The sequence below is a fragment of the Sminthopsis crassicaudata genome, chromosome 1, assembly GCF_048593235.1.
Source record: "Sminthopsis crassicaudata isolate SCR6 chromosome 1, ASM4859323v1, whole genome shotgun sequence".
Lineage (NCBI taxonomy): Eukaryota > Metazoa > Chordata > Mammalia > Dasyuromorphia > Dasyuridae > Sminthopsis > Sminthopsis crassicaudata.
The window spans coordinates 664,380,065-664,399,268 of NC_133617.1; the positions used below are offsets into that span (position 1 = coordinate 664,380,065).

Genomic DNA, 19,204 nt, shown 5'->3' on the forward strand with positions numbered 1-19,204 from the left:
AGTTAAACAAATTTAACATGGCAACCTTAAAGAATTTGGAGACATCTATCATGTTCCTAATATCTTCCCCTTTCCCTTCCACCAATTTTAGGACTTCTTCAGGCTAAGGATTTATTTCCCATTTCCTTCTATTGGCTATGGCATAATTTTTAGTCTTCTCATCACACTGCTCAGCCTCCCTCTGGACTTACTCCAGCTTGTCATTGTGCCTTTTAAAATGTAGTGCCCAGATGGAAACATGACACTCCAGAAGTGAGACTGTGTGTTTGTTCCCTGTGCCTTCTCTTGGATGGACCAGACAGCACCACTTCCTTCAATCAATCCTTGCATGACCATTCTAGTTGGCCACTAGGTGGTATGGTGGATGGAATGCTGGCTAGAGTCAGGAAGACCTGAATTCAAATATGATCTTAGATATTTATAAGCTATGTGATCCTGGTCAAGTCACTTAACCCTTTTTGCCTCAATTTCCTCATCTGTAAAGTAAGCTGGAGAAGGAAATAGCCAACTACTCTAGTATCTTTAATTAAAAAACAAACAAACAAACAAACAAAAAAAAACCTGAAGGTAGTAAGGAAGTGTTGGACATGACTGAAAAATGACTAAATAGCAACAATAATCATCTCCTTGTCCCAATTGGGCAGAGTTGGAGGGGAGGTGAGTAAAAGCTGAGAATAGACAGAAGAAAAGGAAGATGTATAGGCCATAGAAAGCCATACCAGAACTTTGCTTCAAGTGGGCTACGTCAAATAGAGGGGCAAGAGTAGGTGTATGTGAGTGGTGGGAAGTGGGAAAAGGACAGGCAGGAAGTGTGAAATCCTCATTGGGCTGAAGACTTGGAAGGAGTTCCACAGACCCTAGGGGGTCTTAGGTCTATGGCTGAGGGATTTTTTCACAGTGTTCTCTTCTCAATATCAACCACACCAAACTTTCAGGACTTTCAGATGTGTGTGTGTATGTGTGTGTGTGTGTGTGTGTGTGTGTGTGTGTGTGTGTGTGTGTGTAGTATAATTGCTCCCTCCTTCCCCTGAAGCATGATAGCTTTTAATAGAGATGGAGTCCTCTTCATTCCTAAACCTAGGCTTGCTTCTCCCTCTCTCTCCCAACCCCCTCTGTACACACCTATAAGAGTGGGTATAGAGCACCCACTGTCAGGGCCAGGGGCAGGCTCCAGCCAACATCCATATAGGGATGTAGCGGCCTCATTAATGAGAACTTCCTGTTAATTAAAAGCTCCCCCAGGGGACTTCTTGGCTCATACTTGAGTCCTTTTCCCCCCTCCCCACAGACTTATGGCCAGAATTTGCTGAGAATTCCTCATATATGGGCACCTAGAATGATGAGTTGGCTGGAAAGACAAGTTCAGGGACAGTGTTTGTTTATAGAGCCAGTACAGGTTTATCTAATTCTGCTTTCTGATGCTCCTGTGGTGATCCTGGTGTTCTCCATTTACCCACTGCATTCATGCATGGAGCTTGAGAAAAGAGCCTTTTGATTCAGTTGCTCTGCTGTAACAACTGGGGCTGTAGCCAGAGCTCCCTGTTTACCTTCCTAAAGGGGACAGACTGGGCTGGGTGGGAGGGGAGGCCAGGCAGCATCTGGAATTGAGAGACCACAGATAGAAGATACAGGGACATTTGGATGTGTGAGCAGGGAAAACGGTCCTGTCTGGTTTTGAGTCCAGCTCCAGGGAACCAAAGGTCAAAGGGGTAGAGGGGGATAGGATTCTTTTTTTACAAGAGTCATCATTATCACCACAATTACCACTGTAACCTTCACCATTATGGTTAATAGCATCATTATCATCATAAGCATACATAATCATCTACATCACCATCATCTCCATCATCACCAACTCCATCTCTCCATCTCATCACCAAATCTATCATATGCATCATCATCAACTTCATGATTTCCATCATTACCAATTCATCACGATCATCTCCATCCCTACTCTTGTTATTATCACTATCATTATTATAAGCAAGTAAGTAGCAGAGCTAGGATTTGAAATTATATCTTTTCATTCCAAATTAAAAGTTGTTTCTACAGCATCATTTCCTGGATCTGCCTCTCTTAGAACTCTGGGGTCTTCAGTATAATGGAATTAACAGTCCTTATACTACTTGGGGTATAAAGTAGATTGGTAGACTATTGTGAGGAAAGTCCTTAGCAAATAAACCTTAAAGCATCACAGAACAGCTGTTATTATTGTTCTATCATGATTATTCTGTATCCCCACCTGCCGGTATTGGCTTCTTTCCATGATGGTCTTCTTGGATCAAGCCTTTGAGGGAAGAATGGGTAGATGATACTGTCTGCTGGCTTTTTAAAGAGTCTTGTGTTCTTGGTATAGAAGCAAGTGGGGTGGGAAGTGCTGCATGGGGGTGAGATGCTGGGGAAGGAAGTCAAATCTCCCTAAGGGATGTTCCATTCAGTGATAGCCTTTGATCTGCAGGGGTTTCTATAGTCACAGTTCCCTGAATGCCCTGAAGAACAGTGTTGGGAGACTGGGGAGTGAGAGTCAGAAAGCAAATCCTCCTCTCTTCCCAGCCCTAGTGCCTGGGGTAAGGGTACATGAATAGCATTAGGCAAAGAATTATGTCCCAATAACTGGGAAGTGGAAGGAAAAGGGCCAAGACTCAGAATGACCCACAGAGTTCCTCCAACATTGGGGTTTTTTGGTGCCCACTCTGAACATATTCCTCCTAAGCTCTGGTGAGTGATCAGGAGACTATTTGTCCATACCCCTGTTTCCAAAGAGGAAGCCCACAGACTTATCTAAGAGAAATAGTTGTGTCTTGTAAAATATAAAATGGTCCCAGACTCTCTTCTGCCCAAACACACACACAAACACACACACACACACACACACACACACACACACACACACACACACTTAAATATGAAGAGTCTTATTTAGGGGACTTTGAGAGAGACAAGGTGAGTAAGTGGAGGATTTCTTGCTCTTAGGGAGACCTTGGTTGGAGTGCTGCTATCATTATTGTCCCTGTAACAGTCTGTCTAGGGTCATCCACACCATCCTGGTGCCTTCCATTCTGAATTACTTTAGGACCTTAATGCTCTGCGACTGCATCTGCCCCCTCTTTTCAAGGTCATACTTCCTGGGTCTTTAAAGGTGGTCATCTGAGGTAACATCATGGCATGGAACACTGGGGCTGGAGACAGAGAATCGCTTCTATCTAGGTGACATTGATTATCTTCTTTTGCCCTCAAACATAAAATAAGGAAGTTGGACTAGAGGATCTCCAAGGCACCTACCAGCTCTAACGCCTATGAACTCAACGATGAGAGAAATCTACTTTTGACCATGTGCTAGGAGGCAGGATCTTTCCCTGCCTCCTCCTGGACAGCTGGATTTTGTGCTTGTCTATTGTGGGGACGTAGTCCATTAAATGGGGTAAAAACCAATCTGTCTTTAATCCTTCCTTGGACTCCACTCACTCCATGATCCAGTTACAGTTAATGTGTTGTTGATCTCTTTATAAGTTGGAGTAATACGACTTCTCTCTACCTCTGACATTCCCACTCCAGCTAGATTCATTTGCCATTGTCCCTTCCTCTACCTATTCACATTCTATACAGGTCAACATCCAGTCCCCCTGGGAGCTGTCCTCTATTGGAATAGGCTAACCTGAAACTAGTGAGGCAGAGACTGGGTGGCTCTCAACTGAAAATGCTATTCTCCGGGGGATGTGAAGTTGACAAGAATTGGCTAGCTGCTGTAGGATTTACAAAGTATACTTTTCTCACGACTCTCTGATGGAATTAATGTAAGAATGATTATCTCCATTTTACAAAGGAGGAAACTGAGGCACATAAAGGACAACAGACTTGACCAGGGTCCATGACTAATAAGCATCAGCAGTGGGACTGCTAAGATCCTTTTCAATTCCAGAATTTGTGATTCCATTACTCTTCTTCCTTCATTCTAAGGTTCTGGTCTATTTGCTGTTCCTCAAATGTGGCGTTCCATCTCTGTATGCTTCTATACACAAAATCTCCCCTCCCCCAAAGCACTCCCTTCTTTAGCCCTTCTTTTTAGGAGCCTTAGTTTCCTTCAAGGCTCACTTCATGTGAATCTCCTAATTTCCTGATAGTCCTAATTGTTATCATGTTCTCTCTCTTTCCACTCTCTCTGTCTCTGTTTCTCCTCAAATTAAACTGCACTTGTTTACTCGTCTAAATGTAAGTGGAATGAATCTTCATAAAAGCAAATTCTGTTTTTCCTTTTATGCTGTGTCTTCTATAGTGCTCAGCACAAAGAAAGCCCCTAATTGGTGGTGCTTAAACTGGGGAAGAGAATAAGCATTTATATAGCATTTACTATGCGCTAGGCACCGTGCTTAATGCTTTACAAATATTAATCCATTTGGTCCTCACGATAGCTCTGAAAAATATGTGTTGTTATTATCTCCATTTTACAGTTGAGGAAACTGAGGCAGGCAGATTTGTTAAGTGACTAACCCAAGGTTACAAACTAGAAAGTGTCTGAGGCTGTGTTTGAACTCAAGTTTTCTTAATTTTAGGACTAACGCTGATTTATTGGGTCACCTGACTGTAGAAATGGACACAATTATGCTTTAAGAGGATCTACAGATTCAAAAAGGTATTTTTAAAAGACCACTTTAAAAGGGAATGCAAGTTGATGGACCCAATTCAATTGCCTCAATGCCCAAGAAAGGAGTTTAAACTCAAAGACGTTCTGTGGGCAGACTCCAGGGATGTCTCTTGAGTTGAACATTCATTTGGCTGAAAAGAGAATGTTTGGCTTGGAATAAAGAAACTTGGCATGAGAGGGGAGGGAGGGCCCTGTTTCCTTAGTGAGCAGAGGAGATAAGAGCAATAGTTCTGGCTTGAATGGAAGTAGAAATCAGGGCAGACTAGAAAGGAAATTGTGATTGACGGTAAAAGCCAGTTCTGTGGGTGAAGCTGTGTCACATGGTTCTCTGAATGGAGACCTGAGAGACTCCTTCCAACCACTGACTTGTATGAAGACATAGCTAGCAGTTCATCACATTAGTCATCCCTTTCCCTCTGGATATAGAAGCACTCTCTCCTGGCATCAATGGAGAAAAAGGGCTGAGGTTAACTGACTTGCTCAGGATCACATCTGCTAAGTGTCTGAGTTCGATTTGAATTCAGGGCTTTCTTACTCTAAACCTAGTGCTCTATCCATTGTGCCATCTAGTAGCTATGTGACCTCCAGAAATGCCTGCTCTTTGAACCTATTTTCTCATTTGCAAAATGAACATAATTCTTGTACTACCTAGCTCACAGGGATCCAAGGTCATAGAGCAGACTTAAACCTAGAAGAGACTTCAGCTCTAGTCCATCTGGGCAGGATTTGAACTCAGTTCTTCTGTCCGTTCATGGTCATTTTCCAAGTTCATTCCTTCTAACTGGTCTTCTTTGTCCAAGACTTTTCCAAACTTATTCCCCATTCTTCTTTCTCTCACTTCTCTGTAGGCATTCTATGTTCTGGACAACTAGTATCCATTTCATCCTCCCCTCTTCCATTTCTGGGTATGTAGACACTGAATTTTTTCTACTTGTTAAAATGCTTCTCTCTCTATATCTGTCTCTCTGTCCAATGCCCCACTGAGGTGCTACTTCTTTCCTGAACTTTCCTTGATTTCTGTCTTCCCTCACCTTCACCTGAAACTGCTCTCTCTCCCCTCCTCAAATGATCACATTGGTAGGTTCTATCCTTAACTCTCATCATGTACCACCGTGGCACACTTAATTGTATAGCAGTCATAGTTCCCCTCTAAAATTATAATATCCTAGAGGGCAATAGGAAAAAGGAAAGAAACAAGCATTTGTAAGGAGTCTTTTATGTGCCAGGCACTATGCTAAGTGCTTTACAGATATTACCTCCGTATAACTTTTCACTCTTGTATCTCCATTGCCTAACAAAGGGTCTGGGGTATAATAGGAGTTTAATAAATGTTTGGTGAGTTTGACGAGGGTGAGGCTATTTGGATTCTAGGTCTGGAAATTCCAGTCAGACTCTCCATCTGACATTAGGGGAATCATTAGCTTCTTTAGAGCACAGTACTTCACCCATTCTTGTGTCACTCAGTGCAGTGAATAGTAGATTATAGCTGGAGTGAGGAAGAACCAAGTTCAACTCCAGCCTCAGACCTTTGGAGCTGTGTGACCTTGGACACATCACTTAAACTCTACTTGCATCTGATTCCTCCTCTAGCTCAAAGGGTTGTGGTGAAGATAAATGAGCTGCTATTTGTAAAGCACTTAGCACAATGACTGGTACATATATAAATGCTAGCTAGCTACAACTGCTATGATTATAACTATGACTTTCATCATTATCATCTCTTCTAAGCCTCTTTAATGATGTCTTTACCATAACTTCTGGCTGGGCAACCCCAAGGAGCTGTCCAGCGTTCACAGACTGACTATGATATCAGATAGTGATTGGGATGAGGACTGAAATAGGCACGATATGGCTCAAGTTGCTATTACCTCCATAACATCTCTCTATTCTGCCCCGTCCTCCATTTCCTAACCCAGACCTTCATCTTTTATTTTTTTGTCCAGATTATTGATAGTCCCTATTACACCAGCTTCTCCCCTCTCCAACCCACTTTGTACACATACTTTATATACACTTAGTATTCTTATTGCCTCTCTAAGATCATGTAACTTTTCTATTCTGAAAACTTTAGTGGATCTGCCTTGCTTATTGAACAAAAATGTACTGTTTAGTTGGCACTTAGATCCCAGTACAATCTGATTTTAAATTACCTTTTCATCTTTATCTCATATGACTTCTTTACCGGCAATTCTCATCCTATCCCATCCCATCTTCATATCTTTGCTCGTGTGATTTTTCTATACCAAGAATGTATTTCTGTATCCCCAATGCCTCACACATGGTAGGCATTTAATATACTTTTGTCAAATTGAACTCAATAAACATAGAAGAGGTTCTGTTATCCCTGAGCTCATGAAAGATACAAAAGTGTGGATATGTTGGATACTATCTAGAGATGAATGCTTCTTGTGTATTGACAATTATTGGGAACTTCCCTCCAGAACCAGCTCAGGTCTTCTCCCCCAAGCTCTCCCAGATGGGATGAGAGACCTGAAGGTTGATATTTTTGGAGATTAGACCTCTCTCTTCAGATTCTTTTCCCAGTGGTCAAGGAATTACCCCTGAGGATTTCTTCCAGCCCTCCCAGAATAGCTTTCTTCCCCTACTGTGTCCTGGCTTGGGTGACGTGAAGATAATCCACAAGTTGCCCCTTTCCCCCATTACTTAGTTCAAAACAAACACAATAGCCACTCCAATCCTTTTTCTTTTCCTTTCTTTCCTTTTTTTCTTTTTTTTTCTTCTTGGTATTTTTTCTCCCTGACCTCCAAGCTTCCCCTCCTCTCAATGGAATGTCTGTCCATCCCCCAGGTGGCCCCAGATCTGTAACTGGTCCTGAGAAGGCAGCCATGGTCCCTTAAGTCTATATACTGACCAGGCCTGGGAGCATCTCCATGACCCCAGGCTTGGTCAGAGGAACTTCTGGTTTGGCTTGCACTTGGGAATGTGGGGTCCTCAGGGCTCCTGGGGGGAGGCCTGGCCTGAGTACAAGGGTGGGAGCAGGCCTTAGAGTTCAGATTTAAGCCCAGGGTCTCTGCCCCCTAGATAGCTGGGGGGATGTAGGTCACATGACTGTTTCCCTCTCCTCTTCCAGGAGTGGAGGGGGCTGCTCCCCAACTATTGGCTCGTAGACTCCAGAGCCGTTGAGATACCCATCATCCTTGGTTCCAGGCTCTGGGCCAGATGAAGGCAATGAGTTCTCAGAAATGGAGCCATGTTTCACATAACCTGGCAACTGGTGGTGGCCATTGGCACTGGCTCCAGCCCCGGGAGCTAGTCGAGGGCTGAGGGACAAGGCCAGCCCCCCTCGGGGTCCCACATTGGTGACACTTGTGTGAGACACCATGGGGCCGTAGCTGTAGGTACTGCTGCCACTCCGGGCCTTCCGCTTGAAGTCCAAGGCCAGGGTCCATCGGCTCCATGACTTCTTGATCTCTGCTTGTACCTGTAGGGAGGAGAGACAGGAGCGTCAGCCTTAGTGAGCTTCCATTCTCAACATGTGGAAACAAGTTGGCTTGAGGGTCAGGAGAGACTGAATCTGAACTAGCTGGGTGACCATGGGCAAAAGACAACTTCTCATAGGGTTAATAAAACACATACCTCCTACTCCATAGTCTAGTGGTGAGGGTCAAGGGAGTTCCCTAAGTTACTTTAGAAAGCTTAAAATTGGGTGCCTTGCCTGGACCTCTGCTTTGAAACTAAATGGTTCAGTGGATATAGGGCTGGGACTGAATCAGAAGATCTCAGATCAAATCTAGCTTAATCATCTGGTAGCTGGATGACCCAGGGAAAGTTATTTAACTGTTGACTGGCTCAGTTTCCTCAATTGTAAAATAGGGATAATAATAGCACCTATCTACCAGATTTTTGGGAGGACCAAAGGAGATATTTGTAAAGCACTTAGTATAGTACCTGGCATAAGATAGGTGATTAATAAATATTTCTTTCTTTCTTCCTTCCTTACCATTTTTCCTCATGTCATATTATGGTATTACTTATTATACTCCTCTGACTGATCTCTAAGCTCCCTAATGGAAGGTTCCATTATCTAATTTCATCTTTATTTCCCCTTGCTAAGCAGAGGACACATTGCAGGGATATGGCAGGGTTCACACTCACCTCTCCATTGCAGAAACAGTATATTATGGCAACAAAAAATCCCTGGGGAAAAAGATATTCAAGAAAGGAAGGTCAATAGTTTTAGCATCTCTACTGCCTGACCTACCTCCCATCTCCTAAAGCTCTCTATTTCCGAGAAGACCTTCCTGTTGAATGGAGGGGGTAAAACCTCATGTCCAGAACATCCTTCCCAGGTTTAACTATAGCTAGAAGAATGAAAGGGGTACAAAGTCCACCCTATTTTTAAAAATTTCCAGAGAAGGAAAATTTCACAGTTGACAACTACTAGTTAACTAGCTTTACAGGCTGCTGGTACTTGTGAATGGCCTAGCTTTGCTATTACAGAATAGAAAGATATCAGTTTCTTGTTCTTTTGTGGCACTTATTCAGGACTCAGTAGCCTAGGAGAAAGTTAGTCTCCCCAACTCAAGTCTCTTCCTACTCTAGTCCATCTTCTCCTCCTCTGTAAAAATGATCATCATATTTATAGGTCTGACCATGTCAGTAAACTCCAGTTGACTCTTGAGTACCTCTAGGATCAAATATAAAACCCTGCATTTGGGGTTCAAATCCCTTTATAATTTATTCTGTCTTCCTTTCAGCTTTCTTATATTTCATTCCTACTGTTCTACTCTACAATCCAGTGACACTGGCCTCTTTTGCTATTCCTGGAACAAGATGTTCCATTTGCTGTCTTTGGGCACTTTGTCAATTGTCTCAATGCCTGGAATGCTCTCTCTCCTCATTTTTGACTCCTGCCTTCTTTGGCTTTCTTCAAATCCCAGCTAAAAATGACCTTTTGCAAAAAGCCTTTCCCAATTCCCCTTAATTCTAGTGCCTTTTCTCTGTGATTATCTTCAATTAATGCTGAATAGATCTTGTTTGTACATAGTTGCTTTCATGTGGTCTCCCTCATTACACTGTGAGCGTCTTTGAGAGGTGAAACTGGTTTTTGCCTTTCTTTGTACCCCAGGGCTTAGTAGTACAGGGTAAAGTATATAGTAGGTGTTTAATAAATGCTTGTCGACTTGTCCCAACTTTATTCTTGTGATTGAGGATCTGTATTTCCTTTGAGGGCACCACCTCAGACACTGGTCTGGTTTCCTATTTAAGCAGGTAGGTTTTCAGCTTGGGTCAATACCAAGGGCACCACCACCCATCCAATCACCCAGACTTGCAACTTTGTAGTTCTCAACTCTTCAATCTCCTTCACCCAACATTGTCCAATAATTTACCAAGTCTTGTTGATTTTATTTCTTCAATATCTCCCATATCTGTTTTTTTTTCTTTCCACTCATAAAGATCCCAACCCTTGTCCAGGCCTTCATTACCTGAACTAATTGGTTTTCTGTTCCACTCTAATCTATTCTCCACATAAAATAATCTCCCTAATACACATATCTGACCATCTTACCCACTTCCCTGCTCCAAAAAAACTTTAGAAGTTCTTTATTGCCTCAAGGATAAAATACAAAATCCTTATGATCTTGGCTTTGAAAAACTTCACAATCTGATTCCAGCCTCCGTTTCCAGACTTAGATGGGATAATATTCCCTTAGAGAGTTTGAGCAACCTGACCTGGTTGTCTTCTTGCTCTCCTCCTGCCCAGAATTTTCTCCTTCTTTACTTTCCTTCTTAAAATCCCTAGCCCCCTTAAGTCTCAGGTACCAGCTTCTCCAAAAGGCCTCTGATGATCCTCTCCCCAAATGAAATGTAAGCTCCTTGAAGGCAGTTTAATTTTAATTTTTTTTGTTTTTGTGTCCCTAGGACTTAGCAATGAGTTGGGTTTTTTTTAAAGCATTTTGTGTCTGAGAATATAATTCTAACACACTTCTCCATCACTCCTCCCTCCCCATCCCCAACCATTGTTTCTGTAAGCTATTTGCTATTGCAGAATAGAAAGATTAAAAAAAATTGGCTATAGCTAAGCAGAGCTGGAACATTTATAGTCTTAGGTCTATTAGCTTACTCAACAGATCCCCTTTTCTGCAGCTAAGAGAAAAAATTATTTACTACTGTACCCACTCTGTGCTCTCTCTGCCTAAACATTCTTTATAGAGCTAAAGGGGAGTTACTGTGGGAGGTGTGGAGGTTGTGGGCAGTTTGTAATACCCAGATTCCTCTTGGTCCCTCAGTTCAGCTTATAGAGGACTTTAGGTCCTGCCTGATTAATTAGATTTATATTATAAAGGGGAGGAGGATTTATGGAAACAAGAATGGTAAAGAGAAAGTTCTGGCTGAATGTAATGCATTTTTAAATTTTTGCAGTGAGTATTTACATCTAGGAGACTAGCAAATGCTACAGATCAGTGCTTGACTTATTGTTTTGTTGATTGTCCAGCCTTGAGAAAGTGATAGAGAGAATGCTAAACTTTAAAGTATCTCCCATTTTCCATAGACAATTGTTAGACTTTTTTGATGGGGAGAGGGAAGAGAAGGGGGCAACAACAGGCCAGTGATCTGCCCATAGGTCAATGATCTGTAGTGTCTGAGGGTCTGATGGCCACACCTACCTGGAATGAATTGAAGAGCATTTCATAGTGCATTTGGACTTGCCAAAGAATCCCTGATACTTCTGTGTATGGTGTGGCCATGAAGACGATGTAGTGCACCCCAAACAGCGGCATGAGCACTAGTGTGGACTTCAGCAGCTTTCTGCAAGAAGAAGCAATAGTCAAGGTCAAGAACAACCCTTCCTCCTTCTCCATCTGAAACTTTGCTCATCTTTCCAGAGCCATTTTAAGTATATTCTCCTCCAGGGAGGTGCATTTTAGTGAATGAGAGACTGGAAGTTGGATGAGGGTCCTTATTAGGGTCACTGAATAGGGAAATGAAATATGGGGCAAAAGAAGAGGCTGACCTGTACTGTTGCCTTGTATCACATCTCCCTGCATTGGTCTCCCGGAGTTTAGTAGCCAGTACTCTGATTATATTGATAAAAAGAATAAAGTTCACCTGCGGGAGAGAAAAAAGTAGAATATTATAATTTAGTGAGAAAGCATGGAATTTCAGAGGGTGTGTGAGGGGTGATAGATCAGCCTTGTGGACTCTTTCCCCTGGAGAGAGTAGTGGGAGTCTGATTTCAATGTGGTATAATAGAAAGTATGTTTGTCTTGAAAGTCAGAAGACTTGAGTTCAAATTCCAGGGTTGACCATTTAGGAGCTATGTGACCTTTCAAAGAAAATCACTTAACTTCTCTGGGTTTCAATTCTTTTATCTATAAAGAATGAGAAGTTTGGACAAAATGACTACATTTTCTTCCAGATCCTGACATTTGGTGATACTGTGAGGCACTTGGAACTCTCAGGGAAGAACACTGTCTCCTGCCCTTCTTTCTACTTTATTCCATCTTCCAAGCATTGTCTCTTTTTGGGTCCAAACACTCAGATCTCCCATGAAACCCTTCCAGAATATGCCAACTTATCAAAGACCTGTTGGTTGATGTAGGAATACTCAGCTTGAAGTCTGTGAGCTTATTAAATACTTGCTGATCATTGATTCATTGTAGTCTTGCTGCCTGAGTCTCAAAGAGGAAGAGAAGTTAAAGATGGATTCCATCCATCTATACCAGAGTAGGATTTAAACCTGAGGGGCTGACTCTTTGAGACATCATTTGGGGTTTTCTTGGCAAAGATATTGGAGGAGTTTGCTATTTCCTTCTCCAGTTCATTTACAGAGGAGGAAAACAGGGTTAAGTGACTTGATCAGGATCACATAGCTAGGAAATGTCTGAAACCAGATTTGAACTTATGAAAGTGAGGCTTCCTAACTCTAGGTCTGGTTGTTCACAGTTGGATATATAGAGCTAGATGCCTGGTTAGCATGAGGACGGTCAGGTCCTCTGTAGGCAGCAGAGTTATTGTAACAGATTTTTAACTGAATCTCTTGGACAAAATGGCCTTCTCCATCTAGTGTGTTCAGCCCATCCCACCAGGATGTTCTCGAGTGAAATAATTATGTAAATTTCCCTGGAAACTTTAAACATCAGCTTTTGATTATCTTTAACAAGTAGATGTATGTACTAGATGGCTCCTAAGACCCTGCATAATTCTAAACCCCCTATGATTTCATCTTTTCCAAATGTTCCCCTTTGACCCTTTTTCTACCTCCCAATTCCCAGATCTCAGCCTGACATTCAAGGCCTTCCATTAGGAATAAGCTAAATCTGGAAGCCATACTTTTAAGCTCAAATTGCATCATTAATATATTCTATGTCACTTTATTAAGTCAGCAAGTCAATAAAGTAATAAATCAAGCCTTGATTTGTAGTTTTCTCATTTCTAAGAAGTAAATAAATGTTCCCACGGAAAATTTAACAACTGGCTGGCTCCAGCACATCTCTGGTGCCCCGAGGCTCCAACTTGAACCCTTTATTCAAGTCAGGTCAGACTCCTCATTATCAGTCTCTTGTCCCCTACTCCCCTCCCCCACTAAGGATCATTCTGTGTCTCTCTCCTGCCTAAGGTTCAATCTATTCAAATCTTACTTTCTCTTCAAGGGTCCTCTCAAGTCTCAGTTCCCCTAAAAAGTCTTCCCTAACCATCCCAGCCCACTGCTACCTTCCTTGTGTTGATCACATTTAAGTTATTGTACATAGTTATTTGTTGTCTCCCTCATTAGAGTTAGAGATTGTCTTTTTAACCTATCTTTTCATTTCCAGTGTTAGCACAGCCTGGCATGCAGTAGGTACTTAATATTGATTGATTGATTAGAAGTCAAGTTCTTAATAGACCTCGGGGCTAAATAGCAGTTTGTTTGAAGAAAGCGTTTGGGGTTCTTAGTGGACTTAGCTCCATATAAATCAATAGTGTGATAATGTGATAATGTGTTCTTAAGTTGCTCTAAGATTAGAACAGTTTCCATACATGATGAGGTGCTAGTCCTGTTGTCTTTTACTATGACCAGATTATATCCCAGAATACTCTGTTCTCTGGGCAACACATTTTATAGAAAACATTTATGAGCTGGAGGAAATTAGAATGGTCAAGGACTTTGAATTGATTCCATCGAGAATGGGTTGGAAGAAGAGGGATGTTTGCCCCAGAGGAGAGAAGGCTCAGTGATGGGTAGGACAACATGATAAATATGTCAAAAGGCTGCCATGTTGAAGAATGATTTCACTGATCTTGTTCAGGCTCAGAGGATGGAACTAGTGACACAAGTGAAAGCTGCAAAAAAATCAAGTTTAAGTCTCTCCTCAGGAAAAACTTCCATACAGTATTAGATCAGTTTTCCAGAAGTAGAATGAGCTGCCTCCCCGCCCCGGTGATTTTCAAAAAGAGGCTGGGTGATTACTTGTTGGGTGGGTTTGTAAAAAGGATCCTTTTGCCCCCGTGGGTTGCTGAGATCCCTTATAACTATAATTCTGTGATTTATTCTTCCTAAGGACATGACCTGTGTTTCCTTGTCACATCAAGAAAATTTGGACCCTCCATTCAAAATGGAAGCTCCTTGAGGGAAGATATATGTGATTTATATCAAAGATGGAAAGGATCCCATTGGGTCCAACTTGTACAATGGTTTCAACAGCCTTGGAGTGGGAGCATCTTTTCCCCACTGGTTGGGGCTCCTTGAAGGCATTAACCACATGTCCTCCTTAGACCCTCCCTCCCCATTCCCCAGGTCTGCTCACCACAATAGCTGCCAGGATGGGCACCTGTATGATCCATTTCTTATTCCCCGAACTCAGGTCCCAGCACCTGGGGAGACACAGGTTCACTACTATCAGATCCCAATGATGTTCCTGATGGATTCCCTCTACCCTGGACACAGCTCATTCTCAGACCATTCCTCTAGGCTCTCATGCTTAAAGTAGCATGTGCAAATACCTGTAAGCTCCCACCCTATTAAGCCACCCCCTGTGGTATCCTTCCTAGGAGACATAATTGTGTTTTCTGATGCTGGTATCATAGATCATGGATGGGCCTTGGACATCCCCAAACAACCCTGCTCTGAGGCTCCCCCCAAAACTCCAGGGCCCAAAAGGCCCCAAAGGAGGCCCCAGACTTACTCAGTGTTGGCCAGTGTGGCCCTCACGGTCACCCACACAGCGACAAACACGGCAGGGAGGCCTGGGGAGGAGAGTAGAGGAGAATAACGGAGAAGAGGAAAGAAAGGAGAGAAAAGATGTAGAGCATGTGAGGAGACATATAGAAGAAGAGATGAAAGGTACCAAAGAGGTGGAGAAAAGAGGCAGAGGAAAAAGGAGACAGAGGAGAGGAGAGGAGGCATGAGGCTCCAGCTCTCCTACCCTCCCACTCTTCAATAATGAGTCAGCCCATGGAAAAGCCCTCCCTCCCCTTCCTCCCTTCTTCCCTTTCCCTGGCCTCTGAGCCTTGATTTACCTCTCTGAATATAGACAGAAGGACAGGACTGTCTAGAGAGGGAAATGGGATGAAGGGAAGAAAGAGTATCAGAGAGGAAAGTTGGCACAAATGCTGACATTAAGATTTTTGAAGAAAGTAGAAAAGATGTGAGAGAGGGTCAATCTAGGGAGAGAAATGTAAAGAGGACGGAAGAGGGAAAATATGGTGACTATCTAATCCAAAATGGTGCAGGTGAGACAAGGGAGGGAGAAAGAAGGGGATGGGTAAAAAAAAATGGAGGGTGGTGAGTGTAGAGAAAGAGAGGGAGTGAAAGTCTGGCTTAGGCTGAGGACAGTTGGTCACTAGGGTGGGGATCCCCAAAGGTATGAATTCTGTGGGTTGTGGCTACTGTCCAGTCTCAAAATATGGAGTTCTAGGAGCTGCCAGTTTCCAGGATCAAAACCATTTTGATGACTAATCAGAGAATGTCCAACTTCCTTAAACTAACAACCACTGGGTTTTTGCACTGACAGCTCCATCCCTGCAATGCCCTTCCACCTTAGTCTCTGGCTTCCTTCAAGGTTAGATTCATGTGCCATCTCTTCTGGACAGTCTTTTCTGAGTTCTCTTGTTATATTTCTCTCCCTGCTCATATGAGCAAGACTCTATGTATCTCTTAGTAGATCATAAGGCCAGAAGGAAGTAGCAGTCATTTTAATTTTGTATCCCAAGGACCACCTTACACATAGTAGGTGCTTAGTAAATGCTTGCTGGATTCCACTGAATTGGAAACCTGCCTACTCTCTGGCCCCTTTCCCTCTTCTTTGCTTTCTTTTCTCCCTTCCTTTTCACTTCTACAATATATTTAATAGTTTATAGGGGCACAAACTCCATCAGCTCTCTGTCAGAATTTCCTTGTTTTGATTCCTCTACCAATTATTGGCTGTGGCCCTTGGGGATTATTGTCTTGCCAGTATATCCTTTTTCATCTGCAGGCCCAGGTTATGCTCTCTTTCTTCATCTCACCTTCCTTGATTCTTCAAAGAGGAAGACAGGGACCTTTTCTGTCTGGTCTTACAGGTCCCCCTCTTGGCTTCAGATAGAAGCTGTGTCCATCTGGATTCCAGCTCAACAGGATCTCTTTTTGATGACCCACTCAGCTGTTCTGTTGCCCTTGCCTCTCTTCTAACCAGAAACATGACTCTATTTAGTTCCCTTTATCTTTGGGTCTTTCTCTCAGACTCTTCACCCTCTTTCCAACTTCTGAACTCCTAAGTTTTTCTATAAGCTATTTTCTCAGCACAAACTATCATGTTATTGACCAGTCTCCCTTATCCAGCCTCTAGCACAAGCAGCCTAATTGGTTGGCCCAGAGGTCACCTCTGCCCAGGTTCATATAAATAGGAAAAAAATCCTAATTTAGTGCCAGGAAGATAAATTGGCTTGATGTAAAAAGCCATGGAGAAGGAATCAGTTCTATAAACTAGCTGTATGGTCTTGGGCAAAGTATTTCCTCTTATAGACCTCAGTTTCCTCATCTGTAAAATGAGAGGGTTGGATTTCATGTCCTAACTATGGACCCACATGCCCTGTCCCAGAGCTGCCTTCTTTCCTAGAAGTACCTCCATTCTCTAACCCCATGGCAGCAATCTTTCCCTGACAGGTTCATAATAATTTCATTGGGGACCACAGCTAATTGAAAATTTATACATAAACCCACACAAGTACAGATATACAACCATAAAGGCACACACAGATATAGAAATGTATGCTCACACACATGTGGTATAAACACACCCATCATACAGATTCAAACACCCAATGCACAGGAGACCTCATGTACGTACGTATACAGAGCCACGTGTACACCTTGCCACTCTCATGGTTACAAATGCACGCAGACACAGACACGTACATATGCATATACGCATCCACATGGACACACACAATTACTCCCCTGTGGGCACAGACAGGGTTCCCTGGGTGGGCACCGATGCTGTCAGTGACTCTTATAGTATCCACATTGTATGCGCTGTGCATAGTAGTGAAAACACACAGTGTGTACAATGCAGGTTCTATAAAGTCAGGTGTGTCCTCCCTCAGGGCGAGCCACTCAACCAAGTAAGGCCCACACCTGGACTAGCTTGACCCAATCAATCCTATACATGATAGCCAGCACTCTCCCCCAACAATACTAGAGGCCTCCCACCAGATTTCTGCTCAAGAACCTTTGCTGGCTCCTGATAGTCCACTGGGTCTTAGGCAAACTCTCTAGTCTGAACTTTAAGGCTATTGCTGTTTGCTCCCCAGTATGGTCAATGAATATACCTCACTGGACTGGCCAGTCTTGGTAAGAAGATCACACCTCTACATGTTCTTTGATGTTCTAGGCTTTTGCCAGGGGACTTTGTCAGGAGATCTAGTGTGACCACTGTTCTCCTTGAACTGAGTGGAGGTGGTAGGGAGAAAAGCTTTCTTGAGGTATTTATTTTTGGAGAAGTAGAAACATTCAGCCAAATCCATCATCCTACAGTAAAGATCTAACTATTAGGGGTAGTAACAATGGTGGGAAGGGAAAGAGAAAGAGAAGAAATCCTTGCTCAGTCATGTCACCAGATAAAAGAATTTTTAGGACTAGAAAGAGGCTTGAAAGTAGACCACTCTAAATCTCACAGGTGAAGAGATCACGCCTGAGAGAGAGAAAGCAACAAGCCTGATATGTAACCGAGATGAGATTTGAGCCCAGGTCCTGGTCCTGAGCCAAAGTAGGCTTATCTTTCTCCTATACTATGTAGTATTTTTGTCCCCGTATATGCCCGTCATTGTTGGGGCACAAGTTTAGAATGAGTTGGACTGGGCTGTGGTGGGCAAAGTAGGATTCCCATTTTGTATAAGGGCTACTAAAGCCTGTATATTCCTGTAGACATGGGGCTGAGGAGGCTCTTCTGGGAATTCCAGTGGTCCTGATCACAGACTGTCAGATGGATGTATTGGGAGAAGAGTTAACATTCCAAATTTCAGGAATATCTTCTGCCAGAAACAAGACAAGAGGTTTGCTAGGCAATAGTGGTTCCAACCCAGGGCAAAACAGATGGCTCTGGTTACAGACTGAGTTTTGACCTTAGTCACAGATTAACTTCTGGAGCTGACCACTGACATTGGGAAGTCAGAGCTAGAAGAGACTTGGGAGTCCAAAACCCTGTTTACAGATGAGGAAACAGGTTCTCAGAATAAAGGGATTTGCCTAAAGCCACACTGAGAGCTGGGGCAGATTTCTGATTCCAAATTCAGTGCTTTAGTCACTGCAAGGTAAACTGGCTCTCCCTGAACTTGAGTCCTTTCTGTGGCAGTGATCGGGTTCTGGGCCCTGATCACATATTTATTTTCTGTCACTAATGTCATTTCATTCTCTTGAGTGTCACTGCTGACTGATTCTAATTCTCTGGGGGTGATTGCCTAAGGCATGTGCTGTATGTGGAGGCTTAATAGACAGTGTGCATCCTTGTATAAGGGGAATTTCTTGGTGTAAAATTCCCTTCCTTTCCTGCCTTCCATTGAGGGCAGATAAAATGTGGTATATGCACACACAAGGAGTTCTCACAATGCAATTATATAAACACACACATGCATGACATATCCAGCCACATGTGAACACAATGTATACATTGATCCATGGAAGTACAAAATGTGAACAAAATGTTTTTGTTCACATGCAGATACATATGAATGTATACATGTGTTCATGTCCACCAAACACAAATATATCTTCCATCACACACACATACACACACACACACACAAACACACACACTTGCACACAGAAACAAGCAGGCATAAATGCACACTGATAGCTGTATTAGGTCATTGCCAAGGGAATAATGGAACAGACAGGAAGATGGACCCTTAACATCCCAGTGGACATACCCCAGCCGAATAATGTGAAACCCCAGAGATACTTTTTCTCAGAGAAAAAAGCCATGAAGATGAGGCTGTGAAGGTATAGGCCTTCCACAAGGATCCAGTAGTAGTTGGTGGTCAGGAAGTAAAGGAAGACAGTTACGGCAACTCTGCAGCCCACCTGGATTGAGAAGAGAAAATGGGCAGGGCGTTAGATGGAGTTGGCAATGATCCCAGGGATCC

General features: G+C 42.9%; 1 protein-coding gene across 3 annotated transcripts in view; it reads right to left on the reverse strand.

Annotated features, from left to right (window-relative positions):
* Nucleotides 1-7,341: 7,341 nt before the first annotated feature.
* Nucleotides 7,342-19,204, reverse strand: part of PTH1R (parathyroid hormone 1 receptor) — a 71,287-nt gene continuing 59,424 nt past the window's right edge. For all 3 annotated transcript variants that reach the window (XM_074283109.1, XM_074283110.1, XM_074283111.1), the window contains 7 exons: nt 18,989-19,142; nt 14,770-14,830; nt 14,392-14,458; nt 11,619-11,713; nt 11,272-11,413; nt 8,759-8,800; nt 7,342-8,084 (listed from right to left, as the gene is read on the reverse strand). In XM_074283109.1, coding sequence (XP_074139210.1) covers nt 7,704-8,084; nt 8,759-8,800; nt 11,272-11,413; nt 11,619-11,713; nt 14,392-14,458; nt 14,770-14,830; nt 18,989-19,142 — 942 coding nt within the window. In that variant the 3' untranslated portion in view covers nt 7,342-7,703. The remainder of the gene's footprint in view (nt 8,085-8,758; nt 8,801-11,271; nt 11,414-11,618; nt 11,714-14,391; nt 14,459-14,769; nt 14,831-18,988; nt 19,143-19,204) is intronic.